This window comes from Eimeria acervulina, genomic scaffold (genome assembly GCF_000499425.1).
Source record: "Eimeria acervulina Houghton genomic scaffold, Eah_scaff68, whole genome shotgun sequence".
NCBI classification, from domain to species: domain Eukaryota; phylum Apicomplexa; class Conoidasida; order Eucoccidiorida; family Eimeriidae; genus Eimeria; species Eimeria acervulina.
The window spans coordinates 15,517-38,785 of record NW_013549662.1 but is presented as its reverse complement, the minus strand read 5'-3'; the positions used below and the strand labels follow the sequence as shown (position 1 = coordinate 38,785).

The following is a 23,269-nucleotide window of genomic DNA, read 5'->3' as shown; positions in this document are numbered from 1 at the left end:
GATCCTTGTTTCCCCTCGATGGGGTTGTTCAACAGGAGATATACTCCCACTTCAACTTTAAGACAACCGCGGTTTCTGAGAGGACGTCACTTGTAGGGGAACTGCATGTGACACGGGGCAGTGCAAAACGCGTGCAAGATGGAGGACTACAGCGGTGTTCATCGGTTCCGCCATGGCTTAAACCGTGTCTCTTCTTCGACTTCCAAACATTCAAAAGGAAACAATGAACTTTCTCCAGTCCTTCATGCACAAACCCATCCCAGTGTGTTGGGCCAGTTGATCGGGCAGCCGTCAGTTGCAGCCCTTCCTAGAGCGGCGGCTACAACAAGAGAAGCAGCACCGGGTTACAAAGATCAATCTAGAGTGATATGTTCGCTCAGCTGGACTGCTCCGAAAGCACGCGCTGCCAACCGATCCTCGCCTGCTCTTAGTGGAGGCAGCAAAATCTACCAGGAAGATCAAGCGGCACCAGCTGTCCGCGAAGTTCCCAAGTATGAGAGGTCCCGCCCTGTAGCACGGCCCTTGTCTGTCGGGCCATCCGTCCGACGATCGCAAGCAATCTCCAGCCGCCGCACTCATGCATCGAGTGTGAACCTTCCTGAGCAGAGGCGCCTTGCACATCGCCAGCAGCAGATGCTGGAATTCAGACCGCACACCGACAATGATGGCAAAGTCCCAAGACGCGTATTTAATGCTGGAGATGGTTTGTCCATGCAGGATGGACCCCACAGCTATGATAGCCATTTAGAATCACCCCGCTGGACTGACAAGCATGCTTCGGCAGACCCCGATATCCCGCATCTCCAAAAGCGTCGCACATGGATGCTGCTGCAACACCTTGTGGACCAGCTGGAGAAGGAAGGGCGACCCGATGCCCTCCTCCAGCGTCCAGAACTTCTTCAGAAATTGTTGCATGTTGTCATGCCGCTGGTACCTCTCAGCGCTGCCCTCGGCAAATTGGCTACAACCAGCAGGACAAGCACCTCTCGTCTCCAGGGCTCCGCCTTTGTGGCCCATCAATCAGCTACACGTGAGGCCCAACTGCCTTCTCCAATGCCTGCGTCTACAGCTTTCTTGAGGACAGTGCACGCCAATGCTCCACTACGCAATACAGACCATCATTTGCGCCCGACGTCGCTTCACTACTCACGGGCCAGTCCGTCAAAGACTCCTCCCGCTACCGCTCTTCGGGGAGCGGCGCATGTACCCAGGGAATGGAGCAACGATGGCCCTGCGGCTCCAAAAACGAGTCTGCAATTCTCTGAGGGCCCTGCCGATGCACCTCGCAATGCGCCTAACCGTTTGCCAAAGGATCGTGATTTTAGGCGTGCCTCGTCTACAAAAGTCCGTGTCGTTCCCAAACGTGACGTGGGAAATTCTATTGGATCGGGAGGACTTGAGAAGCCGTTGCACTCGCATGATAAACCTCTGCCTGCTCGTTCAGTTAGCACGGGGAAGTCATATATGCATGTAGCTTCACGGCTACCTCAAGGCGCACTCCAATACAGGCGACCCCTGAAAACGCGGCCGCCCGCGGCTTTGATGGAAAAGAACAGTGCGGGAAGAAGGCCATTCCAGCTCACCGCTGTGGACTGGGCTACCTCCAGGCAGCCCAGCAACGAGTCAGGGACTGAGCCTGTTGCATCGGCGAGGTCTGGGGACTCAGAAGAGAGCCTCAAATCCGCTCCCACTCCGTCACTGGATAGCACTGCAGAGGACTGTCCGGACTGGGGGCTTGGCAGGCAGTTGGAATCAGGCAGATGTGGGCTTGTAGACTGGAATTCAAACAGGCCGCAGTCTTCTGTGCGCTTTTCTGTCACTCGAGAAGTTGAAGCCTTGCCACCCTCTCCGCGGGCCAGCAATTCGGATGAGGAGATGTCCGGTAGGAGTGCTCTGGCGAGTCAAGGGAGCCTCGTGGCACATGAAGAGTCGCAGGCGGTAGATCGCAGTGGCCAACTGCCAGGCTTAACGAAAACTTCAGCTCCTTCTTCAGGTGGCAGGAGACGACAGCCTGGCGAGCCTAGACCTACATCTACCAGGAGGCATACAGTTTTCGCCGCTGTTGCTTCTCCACAACATAGTGCGGAGGGGGGCAAGCTTATTCGAAGCGTGGAAGGAAGTCTAGAAGGTCCTTCGGGTTCTTCCGAAAAACGCGAAAGGCGTTTTACGGCTGCGCCAGTATCGAAGTTCAAAAGCACGGCGGCGGCGATCAAGGGCGGGCGTTTTGTATTAACTGGGGAAGAACTAAATGGAGGAGCTAAAAGCCAAGGGATGGCTAGGATTCCTCTCCTGAAAGATATCCCTAAAGCCCGAGAGGGTCGAAGAGCCGCAGTACAGGCTGTGACTCCTAGGAACGGCGATTCACTCAGCCCGAAGCTGCCCGCCGGAGCCAAAAGAAGAGTGTCGCCTGTAATCGCAAAAAAGATAGGGAGGAAAGGTAGCAGAACGCTCCAAAAGTCGTCGTCTATTTCTCCTCGAGAGCTCTCCCCGCCATCTGCAAGGGGACGGAGAATGTCTGTGCCTCCTCCGAGGAGGGCAACACAAGCCAAAATTGCACCAACGTTTCCTCCACGGGCGCGGAACGTGGCTGACCGCAGTTCTCCCCCCAGAGTTTCTTCTGCTCCTTTCAAGACCAGTGCTAGAAGAAAGGCAGTCAAGTTAATACACGCGAAAGAGAAAGACAAAACTCTTGTTGCGCACAAGGATGAAGAATCTCCCACGCCAGAAGCACAGGGCATGGCTCGACTTGACGAAGAAGACGAAAGAGGACAAGGAAGTAAAAGTGAAGAAGAGCAAGCGGCAACTGAGCCCGAACCAGAGCCGCCATACCCATATCTCACACTTAAGGAGTTGCCGCCTTTGGAGCAGCCTCTTAGGCCTCTCTCGCGCCTATGTACTTTACCTCTTAAGGAAGGCCCGAAGTCCCCCCCGCCTATTGACGTGAGCTACAGGGCATTTAGTTGCCTATAGAATTATATTTGGCCTGCAGTTACAGGTGTTGCAGACGCTCTTTTTGCGCTTCACTTTCGTGGGGAAGTCCTACTGTAGCTGGAATGCAGCGTGCGGCAAGTGGAAGCGCTGCATTGGCACCAGAACCACGAACCGGTCGCTTAACACTATTCTCTTCAACAAGACGACCAGAAAATGCACTTGAGCTAAATTTTCCAATGTGTCCATGCTGCTGTGATGGCTGGGGTGGGGTATTCAGGATTCTGCAACTCTCATACATGTCCTGGAGCGCTCTGGACGGATTACACAAGAGGCCAGAGATGAAGCCACCCAGCGTACAGTATCCTACCTAAGCAACGATGGACCCGGTAAGATGTTGCTAGTTGCACGCTGGCTAGACTCAGCAGCAGATACCGTCGAGAGAAACACCATCACAGCTAGCAAGAAATTCCCGTGGCAGGAGGTCGTCCCGCCTCTATTCGTCGGGGTCAACAAACACCGCGAACTCCTGAGTTCAAAGACGCGCAGTCACTTCTCCCCAGATGATCTACAAGCGTTTTTAGAGACAGAAGGGTTCATTGAAACACAGGGGCAAAAGCTTCAGCATTTGCTTGAGGCCAAGGGCATTCCAACCAACACTTCGGAAATGCCAGGTGAGCGGAAACTCTGTTGAAGTGACACCACAATGCCCGTTTCATACTAAAACTAACAACTGAGGCTGTCAAGTTCATTTTGTGTCCTGCATATGCTTTCTTTTCTATAATCACTAAGTACACCATAACGTATGGTTTCAGCGGATGGACAAGCATCCAGAAGGGCTTACGCGTGTGATTTAGGCTCGCCGCCCCCCAAACCTCGTACACCGCTTGACGACTATCTTGACTACTTGCTAGCGGTTGCTGTGGACTCGCTCCGGAAGAGACAAAGACCCGTTGTAATCCCAAAGATAACGCAACATTCCTTTAAAGTTCGTGACAAACCTGCTAGTAACTGTTCCTGCAGTACATGTTCTACCGACCAGACCCTCGAGGGTTGCCAAGACGAGGATATGTGCAGCAGCTGGTGCAAGCCGTCTCGTCGGGCTAGTCCCCTTCCCATCACTTCAGAGAAGCCCTTGCCTCAACAGCGGTGCTCAAGCTGCCAACCAGTCAGGGAATCTTCACGAACTTGGTTTGGCAAGGGCAGTTCACTAGGACGAGGTTTCAGGTTACCCGGTTGCTGCTTTGGCGACACGGCCGGGCCCCCTGAACTTGACCTATTCGAGTCCACAGCGATGCAGCAAGTGCGGGCCACTGCATGCCGAATGCCTCTGCTACCGTCTGAAAGATATCTTCGCTATCTGCGGCTGACAGAACGTTGCAGAGAACTTGCTGCACTTGCGATATGGTTATCTGGGAGACCTGATCTAGTCTCAAGTTACCATGTGCACGTGGGTTCCAAACTCCAGCATGCCTCTGCCTCTGTAAAGATCAACAACTCCAAAGAGCAAAAAGAAACAGCGGGTTCTCCAACTCCCACCCCAGCTCCTGTGAAGGAGGATAGAAGTTCAGCTGCTTCTCAAGGCTGCAATCAATCCCAAGGCAAGTCTTCCTATGCCGATAGAACCTTTCGAAACCCCATTCATGAGGGCAAAGCTGCAAGTGAAGAGAACCAAAACATAGGTGGGGAAGATTGCTCGGGGTCAAGCAGGAACACGCCTCCATATCCAAGCTCCCCTTGTGCCTCACTATTGTCGCCCTCCTCTGCGAACAGGAGTTTCCCTGGGAACAGCCTCAAAGACGAAAATACGAACGAACGTGTAGAAGTGCTCACCGAGGAGATAGATGAACTCTCCCACACGAAGGAAAGTCACAGAAAAGAAAGCTCCGGAGCAAGCCACACACAGGCCGCCACGACGAGCTTACCTGACCTGCCTCCTTCCCCGAAAATCCAAGCGAAATTGCTAGCTCGAGCACCAGAGCCTCAGTCTTGCAAACTGAGTGGTGGCTTAGCGGTAGATCCCCCACAGCCACAAAGTTGTTCAGCTACGCCGACGACTGCAACAAAAGCAAAAGCGAAGAAGCATGTTGCGGAAAGAAATTCAGTACCCCGCGTGGCGTTGATAGGGCAGAAGACCGCTGTAGGTTCAAAGCCGTTGCGGCCCCTCGGACAAGCACAGTGGCGCGTGCCAGCAGCACCGGGAGAGCCGCCTTCCGTTGGAGACTCGCAGAAGGCAGCAAAGATACTGGATGCAAAACATGGTAACCTACCTGCTGCAGGTACAGCGAAATGCGAGCCGCCTGAGTCAGTTGGCACCGCAGATGCAATGCACGTTTCAAGAGAAAAGGAATCGCTCGCAGCTGCCACCTGTTCAGAAGATCTCGTTGAAAGCTCTTCTCAGACTGATGCAGATATAGCCGCGTCACCAACAAATGGGGGTATTGATGCCACGTCATCAAAGCGGCCTCGTGAGCCTCCCCTGAAGAAGCATACCCTTCTGCAATCGAAGGAGCTGGCCTCGCGCCGTTCATCGTCAACGCGTTTATGCCTGGCGAAGCATACAACTCGGCGGCCAGCAGTAACACCCCAGCCACAGCGAACTGGAGGCGTTCGTAGGGCGTCTCAGAATATTCAGTCTCCTGCAAGTCCTACAAGCTTAACGCGAGAGGCCGTGGAACTCTTGTCGGAGCCGCAGGTGCTGGCTGAGATGGCAAGGCTGTGCACTCGCCTCTCAGAACTCGTCTGCTGTAGTTCAACATCCTCTCCTGTTGAATGCCACTCTGGAGATGACGATGAAAGCTACGCCACTTAAACGTCTCTAAAGTGCAGCATTCCGCAGACGGATGGCTGACGAAGGAACTGCAAGAATGAAAAGCTCGCGACTCTTCGTCGCACCTGTCTAGCATAGTCCTCGAAGCGGGTTACTGTTTTTTTCTGATTTTTGTATTGTTGCTGAAATGGCGAGACCGCAAGCTAGTGGATGAACAGGTTGAAAGCCTGTGCTTGCGAAGCAACGGACGCGGAAACAGGACGTTTTTGGCTTGCCTTGTTTGTCCTAAGTTGCTACCCCGCCCGGGCAAGTTTTTAAAAAGGGTTTGCAGCAAATGAACACGACTTGGTGCTTTCGTATTTCTATGGGAAAGCTGCAGCACCGTTGTGCTGCCGCCATCCGTGCGGCGTTTTCATTGCTTTGCCGCTTGAAGTCTAGCGCACGTCATGAACAGGAATAGTATTCCACATCCACCTTCAAAACATCCCTACAGGGACACTTTCGGGAGGCAGGTCAAAATTAACCAGCCACTCTTGTTCACAGCCAGCACAAATGAGATTCCTTCTCACCGCTTGCACTGGAGTTGCCCTTCAAGGGTTTGTCTAAGCAAGACTGGTATGGGAGCGGGAAAGAGTGGGGAGGGATAAAATAGCATTCGAATGGCGTCTTGGCTAAGAGATTGGCCATACCCATGTACGACACTGCCACCGTCAACAGGCCAGCTACAACTAAGCTTAAAAGGGCAGGCAGCCTATGCTGCATCTGAGCCACTGCCCCTCAACAAATTTAGAAACAGCAAAATGGAGACTTCTTGCGAGCTCCTTCACGGCAGTCCTCTGGTCCTATATCTCCCCGCGCTTGATCCTACCCGCATGTCACAGGAGGAGTCACGTGTTGCCCCAATGAAGATGCTGACTCTGGCAATGCAATGCCTCAAGTAATCGGTGCATCCGGTGCTGCCCCTCATGGCTAAGAACCGGCATCACTATACTACGTTGCAATTATGCATGAGAGGGCTTGAAGCCACCACAGTATGGTTCAACTCAACGAAGAGTCAAGAAAAAATCAAACACAACACCATGCATTATATTCCACAGAAGCAACTGGCTGCTTACGGTATTGCTCCGTAACCACTGGTGATCTGCAGGGTTGCCGCGCATCCCTTGTCTTTCTGGATGGGTTGGGGACGACTCCAGGATGCCTGCTGCCCACTGAGAGCCTGAATGGAAACAGAAAGCAAATAGCAGCAGATCGGAATCGGGAATGCTACTCTGGAGTTCCATAAAATTCTTGATGTTGACTCATTGGGAATCGCTGTAGCAGGATGTCTACTTGATACCAATGAGTGATGGGTTGGTGGTGACTCGTGGAATCCCGGAGGAACTCGACGGAAGGTCATTGACGGCTTCTACACTAGATAAAGGGTGGCATCCGCGTGGTCTTGAAAGCAAGTGGCACATCTGTTGTTGGTGGTGGCGTTGTTTCCACTCCTGCTGCGCCTGCAGTGAGCTCACAAGAGCCTCTAACTCATGAAGGCGTTGTTCCTGGTTGTGCAAACGACTTTCCTGAACTCTTAACTTCCATTGTTGATGCTGGATTTGGTCACAAAGTGCGTTTATTACTAAATCTTTGGCAGTTGCAGAGTTTTCGCTGCTTTTGCACGGGCTATTCGGGCGCAGCCTGACTCCATGAATTGCAGTCAGTTCTTCCGGGTTTGTCTCCGCCGAAAACCTGGCAACTGGCGTCGTTGCAACACCTTGATTGGGCCAGGAGTGACCTTCAGATGCCCACTCTCTGTTACTGTGGAGGCATCGCGACACATTTGGTGCACTCTGAATTGGCGGCTGTTTTGATGGCAATACCTCTTCCTGCTGCAGCAACGGCTGTTGAAACACCCTACTATTACGCTGGCCTGATGATTCAGAACGCACCTGAAGGTCTCGGGAAACGTGCTGCGTGGAGAACGTGGAAAATAGCCGTGTGGGAGATACCCTATCATATGCCTTATTTCCAAGGATCGGCGCCGTCTCATTCAGGCTTGCTCTCCGGTGATACTCCGGCGGCACAGATGAATTTCGCAGGACTTCACTGCTTGTCCCACTGACAAGTTTATTCCGGTGCCAGCAGTTGGATCCTTCACCTTGTTGCGGTACATCAGTAACCACACTGACTAAAGTAGCAGCAGCCTGAACCACTTCCCCCTTAGCAGACCCGCAGGCTTTGTCCATTATAGGCTCGCTGTATGGTTGGTGACTGTCCACAAAACCTTCATGAAGCATCTCCCTAGATTGATCGGAAGTGTACTGGAGAAACTCCTGGCTGTGCTCTTGGGTTTGTTCTGCATTTCTCTCATATTGGCGATCCCTGGGTGTGTTGGTTTCCGCCGTTCCATGGGGGGAGTAGAAGCTTGTCAGCCCTGTAACGTTGCAGGAGACTGACTCTACAATTGTGCTTCTGGGGCAAGTGTCCAAGTCAGCCATGGGGGCTCGCGATGACGCAACTGCTCTTCGGTTGTGCGGGGAACAAAGGGGTCTCAACAATGGTGTTGAATGGGCGGAAATGGCCCACAATTTGAATACGTGAGTGGGTGTGTGCGTGCCTGAGGAACGAAAAGCGGAAGCATCGCCCATACGCAGCGCGAAATCAGATTTGATATATTGCGTCTCGGCAGCAATTCTCATTCAGCATAGATAAGGAGGGCGTTCCAAGACAGCGGGCTGCTTCAATGGTTCACAAATTGATAGAACAGCATAAGCCGCAAAGATACACGGGGCGTGGAGATTCTCGTTACTGTGGGCGCAGCCTTCGTCCGGCCCTCCACACGGTGAACACCGCATCGCACAGCGGCACAACTCTTGGCTGTCCGGAGTCCGCAAAGCAATAAAGGCATATTTTTCCTCTTCTGTTAAATATAAAAAATTCTCTGTTTTTATAGCACTGATTTATTCCTTGGCAGCTACCACCGTTCCTGCACGAACAACTCGTGCGAGGCAGAGCGCTGTCCGGCGAGTACGTTGAGGCGCAGCGGTCGTAACCTGTTACCGTTCCAGCTCACTCGTAGTTTTACTCACTGATTTGTACCATTTCTAAGTTGCACTTGTCTCGGAGAATTATTGCAAATATTTCATTCCAAGATGAATGAAGCAGCACTGCGTTCACCCCGGCTTCATCTGGCCGCATTCAGTGCAGCACAGCCCAGCCGGTGCTCGCTACCTACCTTTCTCGGTACAATATACCGAATGGAGGGTCTTTGAATAGTGAAACCCAAAATGAGACAATTTTTAAAAAGGCTTTTGCCCTAACGGAGTGACCCACCGCGCAGATCTTCATGACGCAAGTGCACCGACCCCGCCCAGTCCCACTGAGTGGAAGTGGCTCATCCCTAAACAAGCGCAGGGATCATTTTAATTTTCATATCTCCTCAGCATGGAACAAATCTTCATCTGCGTTGATTCAGAACACTAGCTTGCACGTCCAGAGGGACTTGAAGTGCCAGCCACCCATCCTTCCCAATTTACGGAAGGATGCGAAGTACCACGCCTTGAGCTTTTTACTACAGTGGTTCAGTTTTACTACAGTGGTTCAGTCGTTTCTGCAAGTCTTCAGTGCTTGTAGTGTTTAGTCGTTTCTGCAACTCTTCAATGCTTGTAGTGTTTATTCGTTTCTGCAACTCTTCAATGCTTGTAGTCTACCGCACCTGCCGCAGCAGTGGAGGCACAGAAGATCAACAGGGTTGCGAAGGTTTTTCCACAACCGTTGAGCCGCCGTACCCTGCGTACATCCATGTTCTCGAATGAGCATATACGCTGGCTGATGCAGCAATCCTAGACAACGTGGCCCTACAGCTTCCGCAATTATCAGCCTCGGCGGTAGGGAGCACTCCGCCAGAAAACTGCACCATCAATTTGGCCACAGCAGGCAAAAACAACCGCAAGGGCAGAAACAGTCCTGAAAATGACAGGAGGGAAGCAAATGAACTTCCAGTTGTCCACCGCGGCTGGTGCGGAATTTGACGCCTCCGCTTACGAGGGTCCTCTAATGAAAGCAGACGAAGTCATGGCAATGAGGGTTCTCTTTGAGGCTTGCGACATCGACGGGAGTGGCACCATACCCTTGAAAGAGCTCAAAAGCCGACTTGTGGTAAGATTATACGAAAAGGCCCAAAGAAAACAACCGCCACGGCTAGTAATCCACGCCTGCCTGTAAGCAGCCACAGTACCTATAGTAACTATTGCATATTCATAAAAAGAGAATTACTGCGGCACTTCGAACCTGGGTATTATCAGGCTGCCGGGTTTGACGTGAAAGGCTCCGCTTTGGCCGAAATTCTTGGCATTATAGACGCCGGCGGGCGAAGAGTAGTCACATTTCCTGAATTCATGCAGCTTGTGACTCCATCATCGGACTTATCTTCTCCAGAAGAGGTTTTAAAGACATTTAAGCAAATGGACTCCGATAACACCGGGCGCATATGCGTTAGGCACATATCGCGAGCGCTCAAGGAGGCCAACATGACCTCCACTATTGCCCAAGAGCTCTTGAGCCAGGCAGATGCTGACAACGACGGTTGCATCTTGCTACAAGAGCTGCAGGAAGTCTTTAGCAAGCAGACATACCCGTAGCCATAAGCATAAATGTGCGGCGCAACAAAAAACTGCATTTTCAGTGAAGCCACTGAGATAGTGCCTGCAGTACAATCAACTTATCGCAAATCCCACATTGCGTTGGCTTCTCATCTGGCCTGAATTTACTTGATTCGCACGAATACCACTGTTAGCGCGCCTCCTTTTTCACTGGACAAATCAGAAACTGCCTTTTTCAATGTTGAGCTTATAAATACCGGGAATTTTCTCGTGCTTGGAGACGCATTCGGCAAAAACGTAAGCCGCCACCAGCTGGAAAACGTTGTCAAAGTATGTACTGGCGCACGGCGCGTGGCTCATGTATGCAGGTGTTTCATACAAGAGACAGGGTGTGCTAGTTTTTCTCAAACCACGAAGAGCACTTTTTTGCAGCATGTTCCAACAAAGTGAAGTGTCTGACCATTCTGTAGACCCCCTCTAGAATTACTTAGAAACACCCAGGGAGTCCATAGTCTGGCGCTTGAACTGCTCCTAGACCATTCAGGAAGCAAGAATAACTCAAACTATTGCCACAGAAATTCCCCCGTGTTAATTTACACCTCGACCCTCTTTCTTTTCCGAGTTTGTCATCTAGAGGATTGAAGGACACAAAAGGCGATCAGCCGCTCACACACAGGGCCATACTACTCACTCCGGAGATGCACACAGTAGACCTTCGAGCACAAGCATTTCAACAGATAACATGCTTAACAGCAATTCATTCTTGCCATATGTGGCGGTATCTAAGTGATTGATGCTAGAGTCAGGAACAAACCTGTTCTAGTTGGTATGTGCTTCCGAAGTCAAGAAAGTCCCACGTACTCAAGTTTCCCCCTACAGAGTACACACTATACACGGCACTTGACCGAAGCTTTCTGTTCTCTGGCCTCGTGGTGCCGTGGGAAATGAAGGTGATTTGGCAATGCCTCGACTATCCAGAAGCCAGTTAACGTCAAACAGCAGAGAACACCAACGAGCCAGGGTTTTGCACAGTATTAATGCGACACCACTTCCACAAAACAAGCGGCACGTCGCTGCAATTTTCTCGGTAAGCAGGTTCCTCAAGTGGGTTATATACCTGTAGCTAAGTAGCATGATAACGACGTAGATCAGGCAGATAAACGAAACGAAGCAGCTCTGAACTGCCTTTCGCAACAAGAAAACTTCAATATCGTGGCATTTTTTGTTGCCCAAGACGCTTCGTTGCTCGAGAAGATGCGCAGACGTCCGTGCCCGTCTGTGTAGCAGCGGCAAACGGTGGAAATGCCCAGGATCTGGCACTAGGAAGGTTAGCCGAAACCTCCAACTGTCATTCACACAATCCTGCAGAAGCCGGCGTTCTAACTGTGCATTATTGTACAACCTTTTGTACTTTGTGAAGATACACCAGTGAAACGTAAAATAAGGGAATAATAATGTCAATCCAACGACGCTGCGCCTCCCCCCATTCAATCCAGGAAAAGGGCGGTAATAAGCCCGAATTCCATGTGCCTCAAGGACCCCTCATCCACTGCAGCTCGGGTATTCTGGCTGTTGCCTCGCACCTACCAGCAATCTAGGAGCTAAATACGCGCTAGGGCAAGCTCATCTATGGGCGCAGTAAGTTCAAAGGACAACTCATTATTGCTAAGTGTCCCACTATACGGAACAACAAAACGGAAATGGAGAATAAGCTATGCATGCCTCCACAGAATGATCTCAAAACTTGCCACGTCACCTTTCCCACTTCCTCTGACTATGTGTGACAGGCGAGCACGGACGCTTCCGCATCTTCTCGAGTAGTAAAGCCTCTTGGGCAACCCAAAGATGCCACAGAATTGAAGTTCTCCTGCTGCGAAAAGATATGTACGGAGCAGACAGTGGACATTCTCGTGTAACTCCGTAGCATTCTTGTGTGACATTCTCTAGTGTAATTGCGTAACATCGTCGTGCCCCATTCCAAGCCAAGTGTGAGCGCGGGCGGTATGCTTGCCCTGCTGCACAACATATGTGAGGCCTCCAAAAGTATTCCCGTTCTGTTGCCTCTGGGAGGAGCGTTGACGTTGTTAATGCTGGTGCCTAGAAAACATGAAATCCCCCCGACTGCGTTAGTCGGAGCAGAAACCCTTGGCAACCCTAAAGAAGGGCCAGCAAAAAGTTTCTCTGTTGCAGCTTCTCGTGTTAGAGTAGGTTTGGAAGGCGATACAGCTCATAACAGCCCGAGGAACAAACCGAACGAAGAGCGAAAGGCAAGCGCAATTCATCAACTCACTCCCTCAGGGAGCCCGGTGCATGTTCTTAACGCCGTCAAGCCACCAAACCAGGCATAACTAAACAATATGCCAAATTCCTGAATTTCAACTGGTTGAATGCCTCGGCGGCTTGGGCAACCTGGTGGCGATGTCTGGTGAGACAAACGGACCTTAGTGAGAATGTGTGGCCGCAGTTATTTGTATTCCCTCTTAGTTTTGAGTAATTCGGCCGAATACAAAAACAATGAACGGAACATTCATTCAAATAAAGCATTTCAATATGCTAACGAGGAGAGTGAGTGCCGTACCCTTGGGAAATGAGTGGCCAAGGTACCCGGCCTCTGTGGGGCTGAGGGGTGGCCTGGCCGGGTCAAGGGGTGCCGCGACGAATTTCAATATAATAATTCACTAAATTATGTTTATCATAACAGGTGATGACTCTTCCAGAGGAATCTGCAGGCTTTCCTGATTCTTGCACTACAGTTGCGACGGCATTCCAGCTGTGCACGTACTTGCCTTAATCTGTAATCTGCTTAGAGGCAGAAAGCCATACCATCCGCTGTTTGCGTCGCATGCTCAAGAGCATGATTTGAAGCCGAAGACTAGTACATCAGCTGCGACTCTTCTATGGGAAGCTGTGCACAGCGCCTCAAGGGCGTCTTCGGCTAGGACGGGGGTTAGAATAGATCCCTGTTGCGGTTGTTGACGTCTCTCAAGCAGCCTCCTTGTATAATACTTTGCTAGAACGGATATAGTGAAGGCCCAAGAAGGGGACCTGACGAAGCGGGTTCACACCGGAAGTCATTTGGCGCGAGGGAATATGCAGCAGGACAAAACCCTCCCGCTCCTGGAGGATCCTGGGGCCGTTGAGGCCGCGTGCTTCGCAGCCGTTCACCAGACGTGTTGCTCAAAAGGTGGAATACCTTACAGAGATCTCGACAAAGCTCGTCTGGCCTACAAAACAAGAGACGTAGACGCCACAAGGCAAGCGAAAGAGGGTCGTTGCATCCGGAGACAAATATTGTGAAATCCCCTGAGGAAACAAAAATTCGCCTGTTTACTGCCACCATGCGCACAATTGGTGGGCTGTCTTAATAACATACATAATAGATTAGCAAGAGAATGCTCGCCGCAGTAATGCGTTGTCTGCAGGGAGGCCCATCAGCACAACCATCAGCAGAACAGCTACGATGGGCTGTCATCTGGTCACACAGAAGCGCACAAGAAAACGTCTTCGGACTATTTAAAAGCCATTGTATTTGGAGGTCTTGATGGTGAGCTGCCGCTCCTGGAGGCTCCGGCCCATCATGTCTCAGGCTGGACGTTGCTGCGAACCCCCCTTAAAGTTGAGGCAGCAGGCGGCCTTATATTCTGCATTTTAAATGGTTTTAGGTGTAGGTGGAACGCGGCATGAATCTTTTGTTGCAGGTATCGTAACAATCTTCGCCATTGTTGCGGGATGCGTCGGTGCCAACTTGCATCCCTCGAAGGTCGTTATCATCGGCATTGGGAACCTCTTAGCGGATGCAATCAGCATGGGTTTTGGCGAGTTTGTCAGCTCTGCAGCAGAAGAAGATTTTGTGAAGAGCGAACGGGAGAGAGAAGAGTGGTATCTCACTGCATTTTATAGACCCCTACACTGTAGAGACCTCGTCAAGAATTGCATGCATCGAATACATTGCAGTTCGTTGCCTTAACTATTTCATGTTTGCCTCCACGCACGTCACCCTCTCACTTAGCGAGACTGCTATTCATATTATTGGTTCCTGTAGTGTTAATTGTGTGTTTTGATGTAGGGAGATAGAAAATTGCCCTAATGAGGAGAAACAGGAAATGGTTGAGATCTATCGGGATCGCTACGGCTTCACAGATGAAGATGCGGATTGTCTCGTCAACATCACATTCAAATATCGCGAGTTTTTTGTGCAGCACATGATGGTAGAAGAGTTGGGTCTGATGGTAACTGAGGGCCCCAGTCCCTTAAGGCGAGGTAAAGCGTCAAACCTCGACATTTTTTTCATAGCACGGTTTTTAAGTCCTTTGTTCTCCGTTATAATTGTGACGAAGATGTAATTAATTTCCATTAGGAGCGGTGTCAGTTTTGTGGTGTCGCATATGGCTTTGTACGGGGAAGATCACTTCTTACAACTGCCGTGTGTGTGTTTAGACTCGGCTGAGTCCAGTTTTCGTATGACATGCCCCGAGGGAAACTTGAAAGAAGGCTCTTGGAGTTCATGTTGTGCTGATTTGCAGGAGCAGTCATGTTCGCCGCCTTCTCTATTTTCGGACTGCTGCCGCTGGCTGGGTTTGTGGCCTGGCTGACGTTGTCAGGCATCAGCACGGACGGCCACTTCGCTTTCGCCATGGCGTGCGTTATATCAGGAGTTGCGCTCTTCATCCTGGGTTTCCTGAAGGTAGGTGCCTACAGAAAGTGGGATTAGCCTTCACTTTTCCATTCTACGCATATATTGCATATTATATATGAATTAAAGCATATTTACATATATTCATGATAGATGACGCACGCACCTGCTCTCTTGCCCGTGCTCCGATTACGCCATGTGCATGTTATCAACGCTTCGGCTATCGTGCACTGCCGCAGAAAGGAACATCAAGTTTTGGCAGTCTGTGATACTGAGCGAAGAGCAACAGTATTCGCTGCTTGCCATCTCGATTCCGCAGGGCCGCTTCGTTAACCAGAGCCCTCTCAAGTCAGGCCTTTTAATGATAATAAATGGGACTTGCGCAGGAACCGTGGCGTACGCAGTTGGGGCTGCTCTAGAAGTAAGCCATAAACAACTGATAAAGCTGGTTAATCAGGATCTGATCGTATAATGTTCGTCGCATTAGAGCAAAATGCAAGATGTGGAACTTCTCCGTGGGCGTCATGCTTGCATCTTGCTGCGCCCGCACCATGTTGCTGCTGCATGGCTTTAAGCTTCCACTTGATCGTTTAGTCTATGAAACTTTGTTTTGTGCGCTTGTCCTACAGGATGTGGTTGCTGGCACTTTGTGACACAGCGGTATTGTCTCCATAACCAGAGACAGGAACAAGGGGCTGTCTCCAGTACCAGTCGAGACTGAAACGTATTAATTGGCATCGCTTGCCGTCCCGTAGAAATACCATAGCGACTGCTTTCGCGGGTATCCTTTTACGTACGTGTTCGCGGGCATGCAGTGCCCCCACCCAGGCTATCCGCTGGGGGGTCGTGACCTCAACAGTGGAACAGGCTTGAGGAGTGTGTGGCTGCGAACGCCACCAGACGCTCCCTTGCTGCTGCGTAGTTACACAGCAGCAAATACCTTTTGCAGCAGCGCGCAAGCTGCATGCAGGAGCAACTTGGCTCACGAGGCTCAAACGGGCCTCCCCAACTGGTCGCCACCCCCCTGTATGTTGCTTAAGGATAGGTGGCTTCTTGCCCAAAACTGCAGATGAACCTCTCTTTCAGCCTCCTATATTCTGAAGAACTCCTCAATAATTACTGCTAACCTTACACTTATTGTATAGCTTGTGCGCGGCGTTGCTTATGCCGCGTGCATACATATCTATCTTGATAAAGGAAAAAACAAATTTCCCAGTCGAACCGCACTCAAGCCCTTCGTACCGGTCTACCTCACGAAAAGCTCCAGCGGATGCGCAGCCGTGACGCGCTACTTCAAACATGTCGTGTTGAAAGTCTGCTGTTGAGGGCTCTGGATACTCGCGAGAGAATTACTGTCGTACAAGGCGACCGTCCCGGAAGGTTTTGGTGTGCTGCCGAATGTGCAGAATACACTACAGCGAACCTCATCTACTTCGGGTGTCTGAAACACTGCAACGTGGCACTCGCGCCAGTTAGCGGTGGCACTGCGAAAACTGGATGTGCAAAGCAAAACCCTCTGTGTGAAGTTCTAATGGCTTGTCCGACATACAATAAATCGTTCCCGGAGGGAAGAGCATCTTTCGAACCCAACGCAACTCCTCACAGCTTCCCTGAAGAACCGCAAACAAAACATTCCCAACTAGAGATCGGGGGCCAAACAGGAAAATCGGGTGATATGAGCAAAATGTGTGCGGCGCTGTGTTTGAAAGTTCCTTATGGGGGATCCCTAATGAGGGGGTTCCTTACTGTCCTCTGACGTCTTGCTGCCGAAGGATAGCTGCTGGGTTTGCTGCTGCCTCGGCTGAAGATCTAAGCTATCGCGAAGGCGTGGCTGCTGCAGAGCTAGTTCGACTTCCGAAAGGCCAGCTCCGCCTTCTGCGGGGAAGGAGGTCATGAAAGGCAGCCTCTGCTTCTTGTACTCGAGCACGAGGCTCTTGACAATTGCCGAGGGTTCTGTCGAACGAGCAAGATGCTCTCGAAACAGTGTGGGCATCAGTGATAAGAGAGACATTCGGCGCCAAGGCACGAACGGGTGGCTTGGAAATGCCAAGGTTGACATGTAGTCCTCGGCAACAGGCCTCACCCAGTCTCGTACCTGCACATAGTAGCACACAACCCCAGTATATCTCAAGCTTAACCGAGCAAGGCAGCACGGCAGCGTTGGCTTCTGAATCATCGCCCATCGCAAGCACGCCTGAGATTACTGGGTGATAGCCGCACCGGCAAATGCAACGACTGAGGCACAAGGGTAGCTGTCAAGAACCAAATAGTCGATGTTCGCACGAAACTGCCAGCACAAGCATCTAGCAACTAGAGCAATCGCACTTTGGGGATTAGTGGCGTTAAAACGAAGAAGAATGCTGCCATCCCAAGCAAAGCAGCGCCGAAATTCCTCATGTTGGGCGACCTCTTCATCGAATCCCAATGCATGTCGAAGCGATGGCATGCTGCAGCGACCACAGACACAAAGGCCGTGTACAGCGGCGAACAGGGTTGCGTCGACAACTTTCCCACGCAGCACCTGTATCTACTTCCACTAATCCACACAGAAGCACCTATAGACCAAAGACTATACGCAAACTACTGCGCTGCCGAAGGGGCAAAAGCTGCGAGTGAGAACCGTGCAATTGTCCTTACCGTCAGAAATTGTCACAAGCATGACAAAAGGTACCAAGTGCTTGATACACACACACCAGTACGTTGATGGGCGGAACATAAAGAATGGTCTCGTCAAGCAACCACAGAACAGTGTGGGGAGAAGGCCAATAACAGATGTTCCAGCCATGTTGTGCTGAGGGAAGAAGAGGGTTACTCGCGAGACCTCGTTGCACAGATCCCGCACTCCGCCCAAGTACAATGCTAGGAAACGTTCCTAAAGCAGAGACGCACCACCGCACTCCCCACTAACCAATTCACAAACTTCAAAGAGTGATACAGATTGCGAGACTGAGCAAAGGAGCGGTATCCGTGATGATGTGGCATGACGCTTGCATCTCAGAAAATTGCAACACCAGCATATTTAAATGACATGGGAGTCAAGCCGCACCTTAAAGGTCTTGGCCTGCGCTTCCGGGTCTTTTATGAATGCGGCTACGCCGACGGCAATCAAAGCATTGACGAAAATCATCACCCAGGTGGGCAAGAAGACGCTATCTTGGCAGCAAAACACTGCAATAATGTAGCACGCCCCCACGATGGAGCACAACCCACCGAAAAGGATACACGCTGCAGGAAGCACATTCGCGCAGACACTCAAAGCAAAGTGAGCACAGTGCATGCCTGGAGCAGTTTCAGCAATCTACATAACAAATGGACTAAGCAACAAGACAGCAGCTTAGTCTTGTGGGTATGAAATGCAGCTCTCTGGCACCATAATTACCTTTTAGACCAACAATCGTTGCCTGCCGCTGAAAACCCATGACCCATCCAACGTAGAACGTCGTGCAGAAAACAGAAATAGGGACAAGTAGCCATTCTACGATGTAGGACATGTATTGGAGTCTCTGCGTGCACAGCCAAAGTACCAGAGAAAAACACACGAAGGCTGGATGCAGATACGATTTCGTATTTCATGTTCGCAGTTTCCTGGTGATGCGAATATAGTAATGCTCAATTCTAAATTGCGCAATCCACTCGATACAGTGGTTTCGCCCCTTACAACTTCTTGGTTGTTTGCGCAGAAGGGGAGGGAAATGCAGTAACAGATCATCACAATTACTGTGCTCGTGACCCTCCGCCAACAATTATTGACGAGGCGTGATTCCTGTGGAAGAACATTTCAAAGTTACTAGTCCACAACTTGAAGACACAATCTCTGAAACAGCACGTCAATGTGATGTCAACGAACCACCAGATCCATGGTGTATACAACACCGAGCAATGAAAAGGTTACATTCGAGCTATGCAGTTGAATTGGCCAGCTGTGCGCCTACCAGAACGGCGTTAAAAACAGAGTGAATTCCGATAGCCGCAACTTGCGTGTTGATTAGGAAAACGCCTCCGTAAAAAAAGAGGCCGAACAGCTGCAAGGAGACCGCACATAGTCGCATTCACCACCTAGGGTTTTTGTGGGCACCGAAGTATGCAACAGAAACCTTCCAACCAAGCTCAAAGCTTCAAGCACCCTCCCAGCAGCGGAAACTCCAAACGGCAGCAGAGTTGCAAGGATACTTGCAAGACGCGCACTGCAGTCCCACCTAACACCACCGCTAAAAATCAGGGACAGAGCAGGAAAGTGCCAATTGCAAACACGCCATGCCCAATACCTACGTAAGGAGAGGAAACTTTTTCGAAGGCAGCAGGGAAAACCACAAAGTAGGCGGGGGCGGTGCCTGTCTTCCTTATGATTTCAGCGAGAGGAATATCAGTGACCGCCTGTTAACACAACGGAATGTACACAAGCAACGCTTCTTGGATGGGCGGAAGGCACTACCACTAAAACCAAAGCCGCATATAGTTACGTAAGTACAAGTGGAAAGCCCTACGGACTGAAGCGAACAGGACGGGAGAGGGCAGCAGCCGAGAATAAATCAGTGTGAATGCTTGGGTATACTTGGAGATTCCCGACGATTGACAGGAGAGAAACAAAAGGCACCAGAGCCATCAGGAACTCCACGATGCACGTAAATACGCCGCTGGGGTACGTGTTGAAGCCGATCCTGTAATGACGGCACGCTCACAAACACCTCACGTAGCTACGTCGACTGATAAACAGCTAAAGCTATGAAAAAGATGCAGGCAAACCAGCAAAATACAGGAAAAGGGATCTCCACTGGGGATGTCCAGCAGGTTGCCTGACTTTGTGTAGCTCGAAACAGTGCCTAAAATGCAACAGCCGAGGCAAAGATCTTGGCATATGTAGCGAACAAGCGAAGCAGAATACGCTGCATCAAAGAAACCGTGGATGAGAGGTCGCCAGTCAAAGGTTGCAGAAATCGCTGAGGCAACATGCACGCTGCCATCGGTTCCCACGAAGAAGGAAACAGCGGCCAGAGTTGCGCAAAGGACCATTGCGATGATCATCAAGATAGCAGAAGCTGAATTCAGGCGCAAGACACAAATCCCCATACGTAATACAAGCAAAGAACTTAGGAAACGGAATGATGCTGCTGTCTAGTATTAATTCCACCACGAACTACAAGTACAACCGAAGTGGTGAAAAGACGAAAACACTCACGGAACCCAGCTTTAAACAGGCCTCTCCACATGTACGCGAGGATGTACAGCCACACGAAAGCCAGAGTGGCTAGTGCTTTTGGTCTTAATGCATCGGGATCTAGGCTGCTGTCGAGTGTGGATGGCTGCAGTTCCTCCAGATAGTGCAACGTTGCCTGCAAACAAACCCTCAGATGTTATTCACCTTTATTTTATCCTGCCCTACAGAAGCCAGGAAGCGCGGCTACATGCTAACGGTGAACGCTGCACTCCAGCCAAAATTTGTGTCGTGGATGCATTAAGGCGCTCAGAGAGAAAACAATCTACAAATGTGAGCATGCACCAACATACAGGAATGAACTCTCTCTCACCTTGCCGGTGGGAGAAGCAATGCAGATGTTGGTGTCAGGGACGTAAGAACAAAGCACCCCATGGCCAGCTGCATTGCAGTCCACCTTATTTCCATGAAAGCCGTTGCAAAGCTCCATATCGCTCACGGTGACTTGCCAGGGCTGCGGTCTAGAAAAGCTCGAAACAAAGTAAATCAGTAGCTGCCCACTCAAAACTGAGAAAGAAACCCAGAAGCGAACAAACCAGCAACCCGAACATCGACAGCTTGATCGTAGGCAAAGCATGAAAACAGATCATTCTTTCCAATAAAGAATATATGATATGCGCAAACGCAAACGCTTTGAGTTGCAAACAGAAAGCTTGCCACCCACTTCCCACACACACGAGAAGATAAAAGCTTTGCTATTGACAAGATTCAGAGGTTGTCGCTCTCTCACCCGCAGTGATAATGACAAATGATAAGGATGTCAACACCTGCAAAATGCCCAGCCCTACCAGCCAACGGCTGAGCTGCGTGTTCTGCTTGATAGCAGCGCCACGCAAGAGATTCCCAAGAACGAGCTGCAAAAAAGATAAGCACAAACCCCATCAGGCCCTCCCTGTTCGATGCTTGCTGGCAACCCAACTATGTGCGTTGCAATCTGTTGCAAAGCTACAGAGCGGTCTGTTGTCTGTACAGCAAATGCAGCACCAAGCTTGCGCACCTCTAACTGAAGCGTCGGCAGCCCAACAGTGAAGAGGAACAGCAGGTACGGTAGGAAAAACATAGAGCTTCTCCAGATTTGCAGCTGCTGCCAGTAGGTAGTGAAGTTTGAGGCCCCCACGACGGCCCCAAAGAGCGTTGAATATACTAAAGTCGTAGAGGAGTACCAGCCACGCCTCCTCTGCCTCTGCAGCCAACTCTGCCACTGGCTCTGAGTTTCCCCTCCGTCCTGTGCGCCGTAGATGGGTCCTCCTCCCTGTCCTCCAGCAGCCTGAACTGTAGAGAGAGAGGGGCCCGCAATGCCCTGCTCTCTAAAGGGAGCCCATTGCGGCTGCCCATCCTCTCCATCAGGTTTTGGCCGCGCTGAGGGGTCGAAAGACTGAGGGTAGCGGTAATAGAAATCTCCTTCTGTCAGCAACACCCCGTGCTTCTCTTGGTAATCCAACGCCTCCAGCTGTACACGAAGCAGCTCGTGCTCGTCCAACTTGTTCTCCATACGGACCTGAAGATACACCACAGTCACCAAACATATTTTGCAAAAACGCACGCAGCTAATCCACTTGATTAAGATCGGATTCATGCTCGTTCCCGAGAGAATCCTTAGCAAGAAGCCGCAGCACAAATATATACATATATATATGCGGGTGTATGTTTGTATTGTTAATATATATCTCTGTTGCTGATATAAATGCATATATTGTGAGCAGGCATGCAACATCTTCAATTTAAACAAACAAGCCTCAAAGGGAGATGCTGTCTGCTCCGCTAACCTTTTGCGTAAAGAGAGGAGAGTGTCTGAAGGCGTGGGCCTCGTGGTACATCTGTCTCCTGAGCTCATGGGGCATGTCTGTTGCTGATGCAGCCACTGCCGCCTCTTTCGCTGCATTCTCCGCGCCTAAATGCAGAGAGAAGCATACACCATAAATACAGATGAATACATAAGCACAGACCCTTCATGATACATCTTCCAGCATGACGTGGCTATTGCGGTGTTCCCTCGGCAGTGTTTAACGAAGTCTGCTATGGGGAATTTAATGCAAATCGCTAATATTTTGGTGTGCAGACAGAGGCAGAGAGGTGCAGCAGCAGCTGCTGCTGCAGCAGGTTTTCTATGTTTGTCTTTTTTTGTTTTCCTCTGCCTGTGGAGCCCATCTGCTAGGTGAGGAAGCTGAAGATTGTTCGTCGTATCTAGAAGCAGCTGATGAGACAACCCACGTGACTTCGTTTGTGCATATAACAGGACAAATAAAACAAGCAGCAGACGCACCGCTGCCTTCACCCTGTTCTCCCGCCTGCACAGGCAAAGAAGCCACTTTCTCGAGGTTGCTGACGCCCACATCTCCAGCAACCTGCCGGGAGAAACTCGTTCGCAAGCGGCGCATCTTCAGCACTCAGCAACAACAGCTCTCCTGAGGAGAGCCCCTTCTCTCTTGCTCTCTCTCTTTCTGTTGCTGTCTCTCCTCCACCAGTGGCCAAAGGCCTCCAAGGGCTGGCTCGACTGCAATCAATGCAGTACCAAACCGAATGGGTGATGTCCTCTCCTGCTGTCGTGACGCCTCGACGGCAGTCTATCCACCGACTTAGGAAAAGCACTTCTCTTGAACCTGTCAGTCTGCTGTGCGTAGGGAGCCGGCAGGGTTGCTAACAATTAGATGGCCGCTCCCCCGATGCTGCAGGACTGAGTTCAGGCGTTTCTGTTGTTATTGCCGTTGCAGTTGCTGCCGTTCTCCTGGCTAGAAAACGATACATTTGTTGGTGGCCGCATGCAAAGAAAAGAGGCGCAGCTGATGCAGGACTCTGGGGGAGGGCTGCTCCAGCTGTCGCTGCGCATGCGTTGCCTCAGGTGCGTCTGTAGATCTCAGTCCCCTTTCCCTTACGATAAAGGAGAAGAAAGCAACCGATACATACCCCCAAAACTCTCCTCCATCTTTGCAGGGCGGCTTCCAAAAGCGAATTGGTGACGCCCCAGCAGCGCCAGGTACAACAACGGCTGCGTTTTGTCAGTGTGCATGCATGCGTTTATGCCTGGTTCCCTATGTCTTCAGATGCTGTTGTACAGTAGGCGCAGCTCAAAGGAGCGCTCTGTTTGTCCCACCTAAAGAAATCAGGTAAGGTCCAGCGCCCGTTGCATCCGCTTCCGTTTGTGA

At 50.9% G+C, this 23,269-nt stretch overlaps 5 protein-coding genes across 5 annotated transcripts; 3 read left to right on the top strand and 2 right to left on the bottom strand.

Moving 5' to 3' along the window:
- Positions 1 to 138: 138 nt before the first annotated feature.
- On the top strand, positions 139 to 5,740 carry EAH_00012320 (hypothetical protein, conserved; the record flags this gene model as incomplete). Its single annotated transcript, XM_013394708.1, has 3 exons — positions 139 to 2,940; positions 3,209 to 3,602; positions 3,786 to 5,740. 3 exons carry the CDS (start codon positions 139 to 141, stop codon positions 5,738 to 5,740), a joined length of 5,151 nt encoding a protein of 1,716 aa, XP_013250162.1.
- Positions 5,741 to 6,235: 495 nt separating this feature from the next.
- On the bottom strand, positions 6,236 to 8,178 carry EAH_00012310 (hypothetical protein, conserved; the record flags this gene model as incomplete). Its single annotated transcript, XM_013394707.1, has 3 exons — positions 6,236 to 6,468; positions 6,814 to 6,917; positions 7,226 to 8,178. The coding sequence occupies 3 exons, from the start codon at positions 8,176 to 8,178 to the stop codon at positions 6,236 to 6,238; spliced, it is 1,290 nt and encodes a 429-aa protein (XP_013250161.1).
- A 1,474-nt stretch (positions 8,179 to 9,652) lies between these two features.
- Positions 9,653 to 10,320, top strand: EAH_00012300 (caltractin (centrin), putative; the record flags this gene model as incomplete). Its single annotated transcript, XM_013394706.1, has 2 exons — positions 9,653 to 9,838; positions 9,985 to 10,320. The coding sequence occupies 2 exons, from the start codon at positions 9,653 to 9,655 to the stop codon at positions 10,318 to 10,320; spliced, it is 522 nt and encodes a 173-aa protein (XP_013250160.1).
- A 2,511-nt stretch (positions 10,321 to 12,831) lies between these two features.
- Positions 12,832 to 15,567, top strand: EAH_00012290 (integral membrane protein, putative; the record flags this gene model as incomplete). The annotated part of the gene is made up of 7 exons (XM_013394705.1): positions 12,832 to 12,881; positions 13,704 to 13,825; positions 13,980 to 14,160; positions 14,348 to 14,541; positions 14,883 to 14,965; positions 15,234 to 15,335; positions 15,544 to 15,567. 7 exons carry the CDS (start codon positions 12,832 to 12,834, stop codon positions 15,565 to 15,567), a joined length of 756 nt encoding a protein of 251 aa, XP_013250159.1.
- A 946-nt stretch (positions 15,568 to 16,513) lies between these two features.
- On the bottom strand, positions 16,514 to 23,049 carry EAH_00012280 (transporter, putative; the record flags this gene model as incomplete). The annotated part of the gene is made up of 19 exons (XM_013394704.1): positions 16,514 to 16,524; positions 16,661 to 17,009; positions 17,240 to 17,361; positions 17,552 to 17,786; positions 17,961 to 18,139; positions 18,294 to 18,417; positions 18,573 to 18,677; positions 18,847 to 18,936; positions 19,184 to 19,288; positions 19,467 to 19,572; positions 19,713 to 19,950; positions 20,091 to 20,244; positions 20,440 to 20,633; positions 20,857 to 20,980; positions 21,124 to 21,624; positions 21,893 to 22,017; positions 22,390 to 22,471; positions 22,644 to 22,737; positions 23,000 to 23,049. 19 exons carry the CDS (start codon positions 23,047 to 23,049, stop codon positions 16,514 to 16,516), a joined length of 2,988 nt encoding a protein of 995 aa, XP_013250158.1.
- Between the last annotated feature and the right edge of the window lie 220 nt (positions 23,050 to 23,269).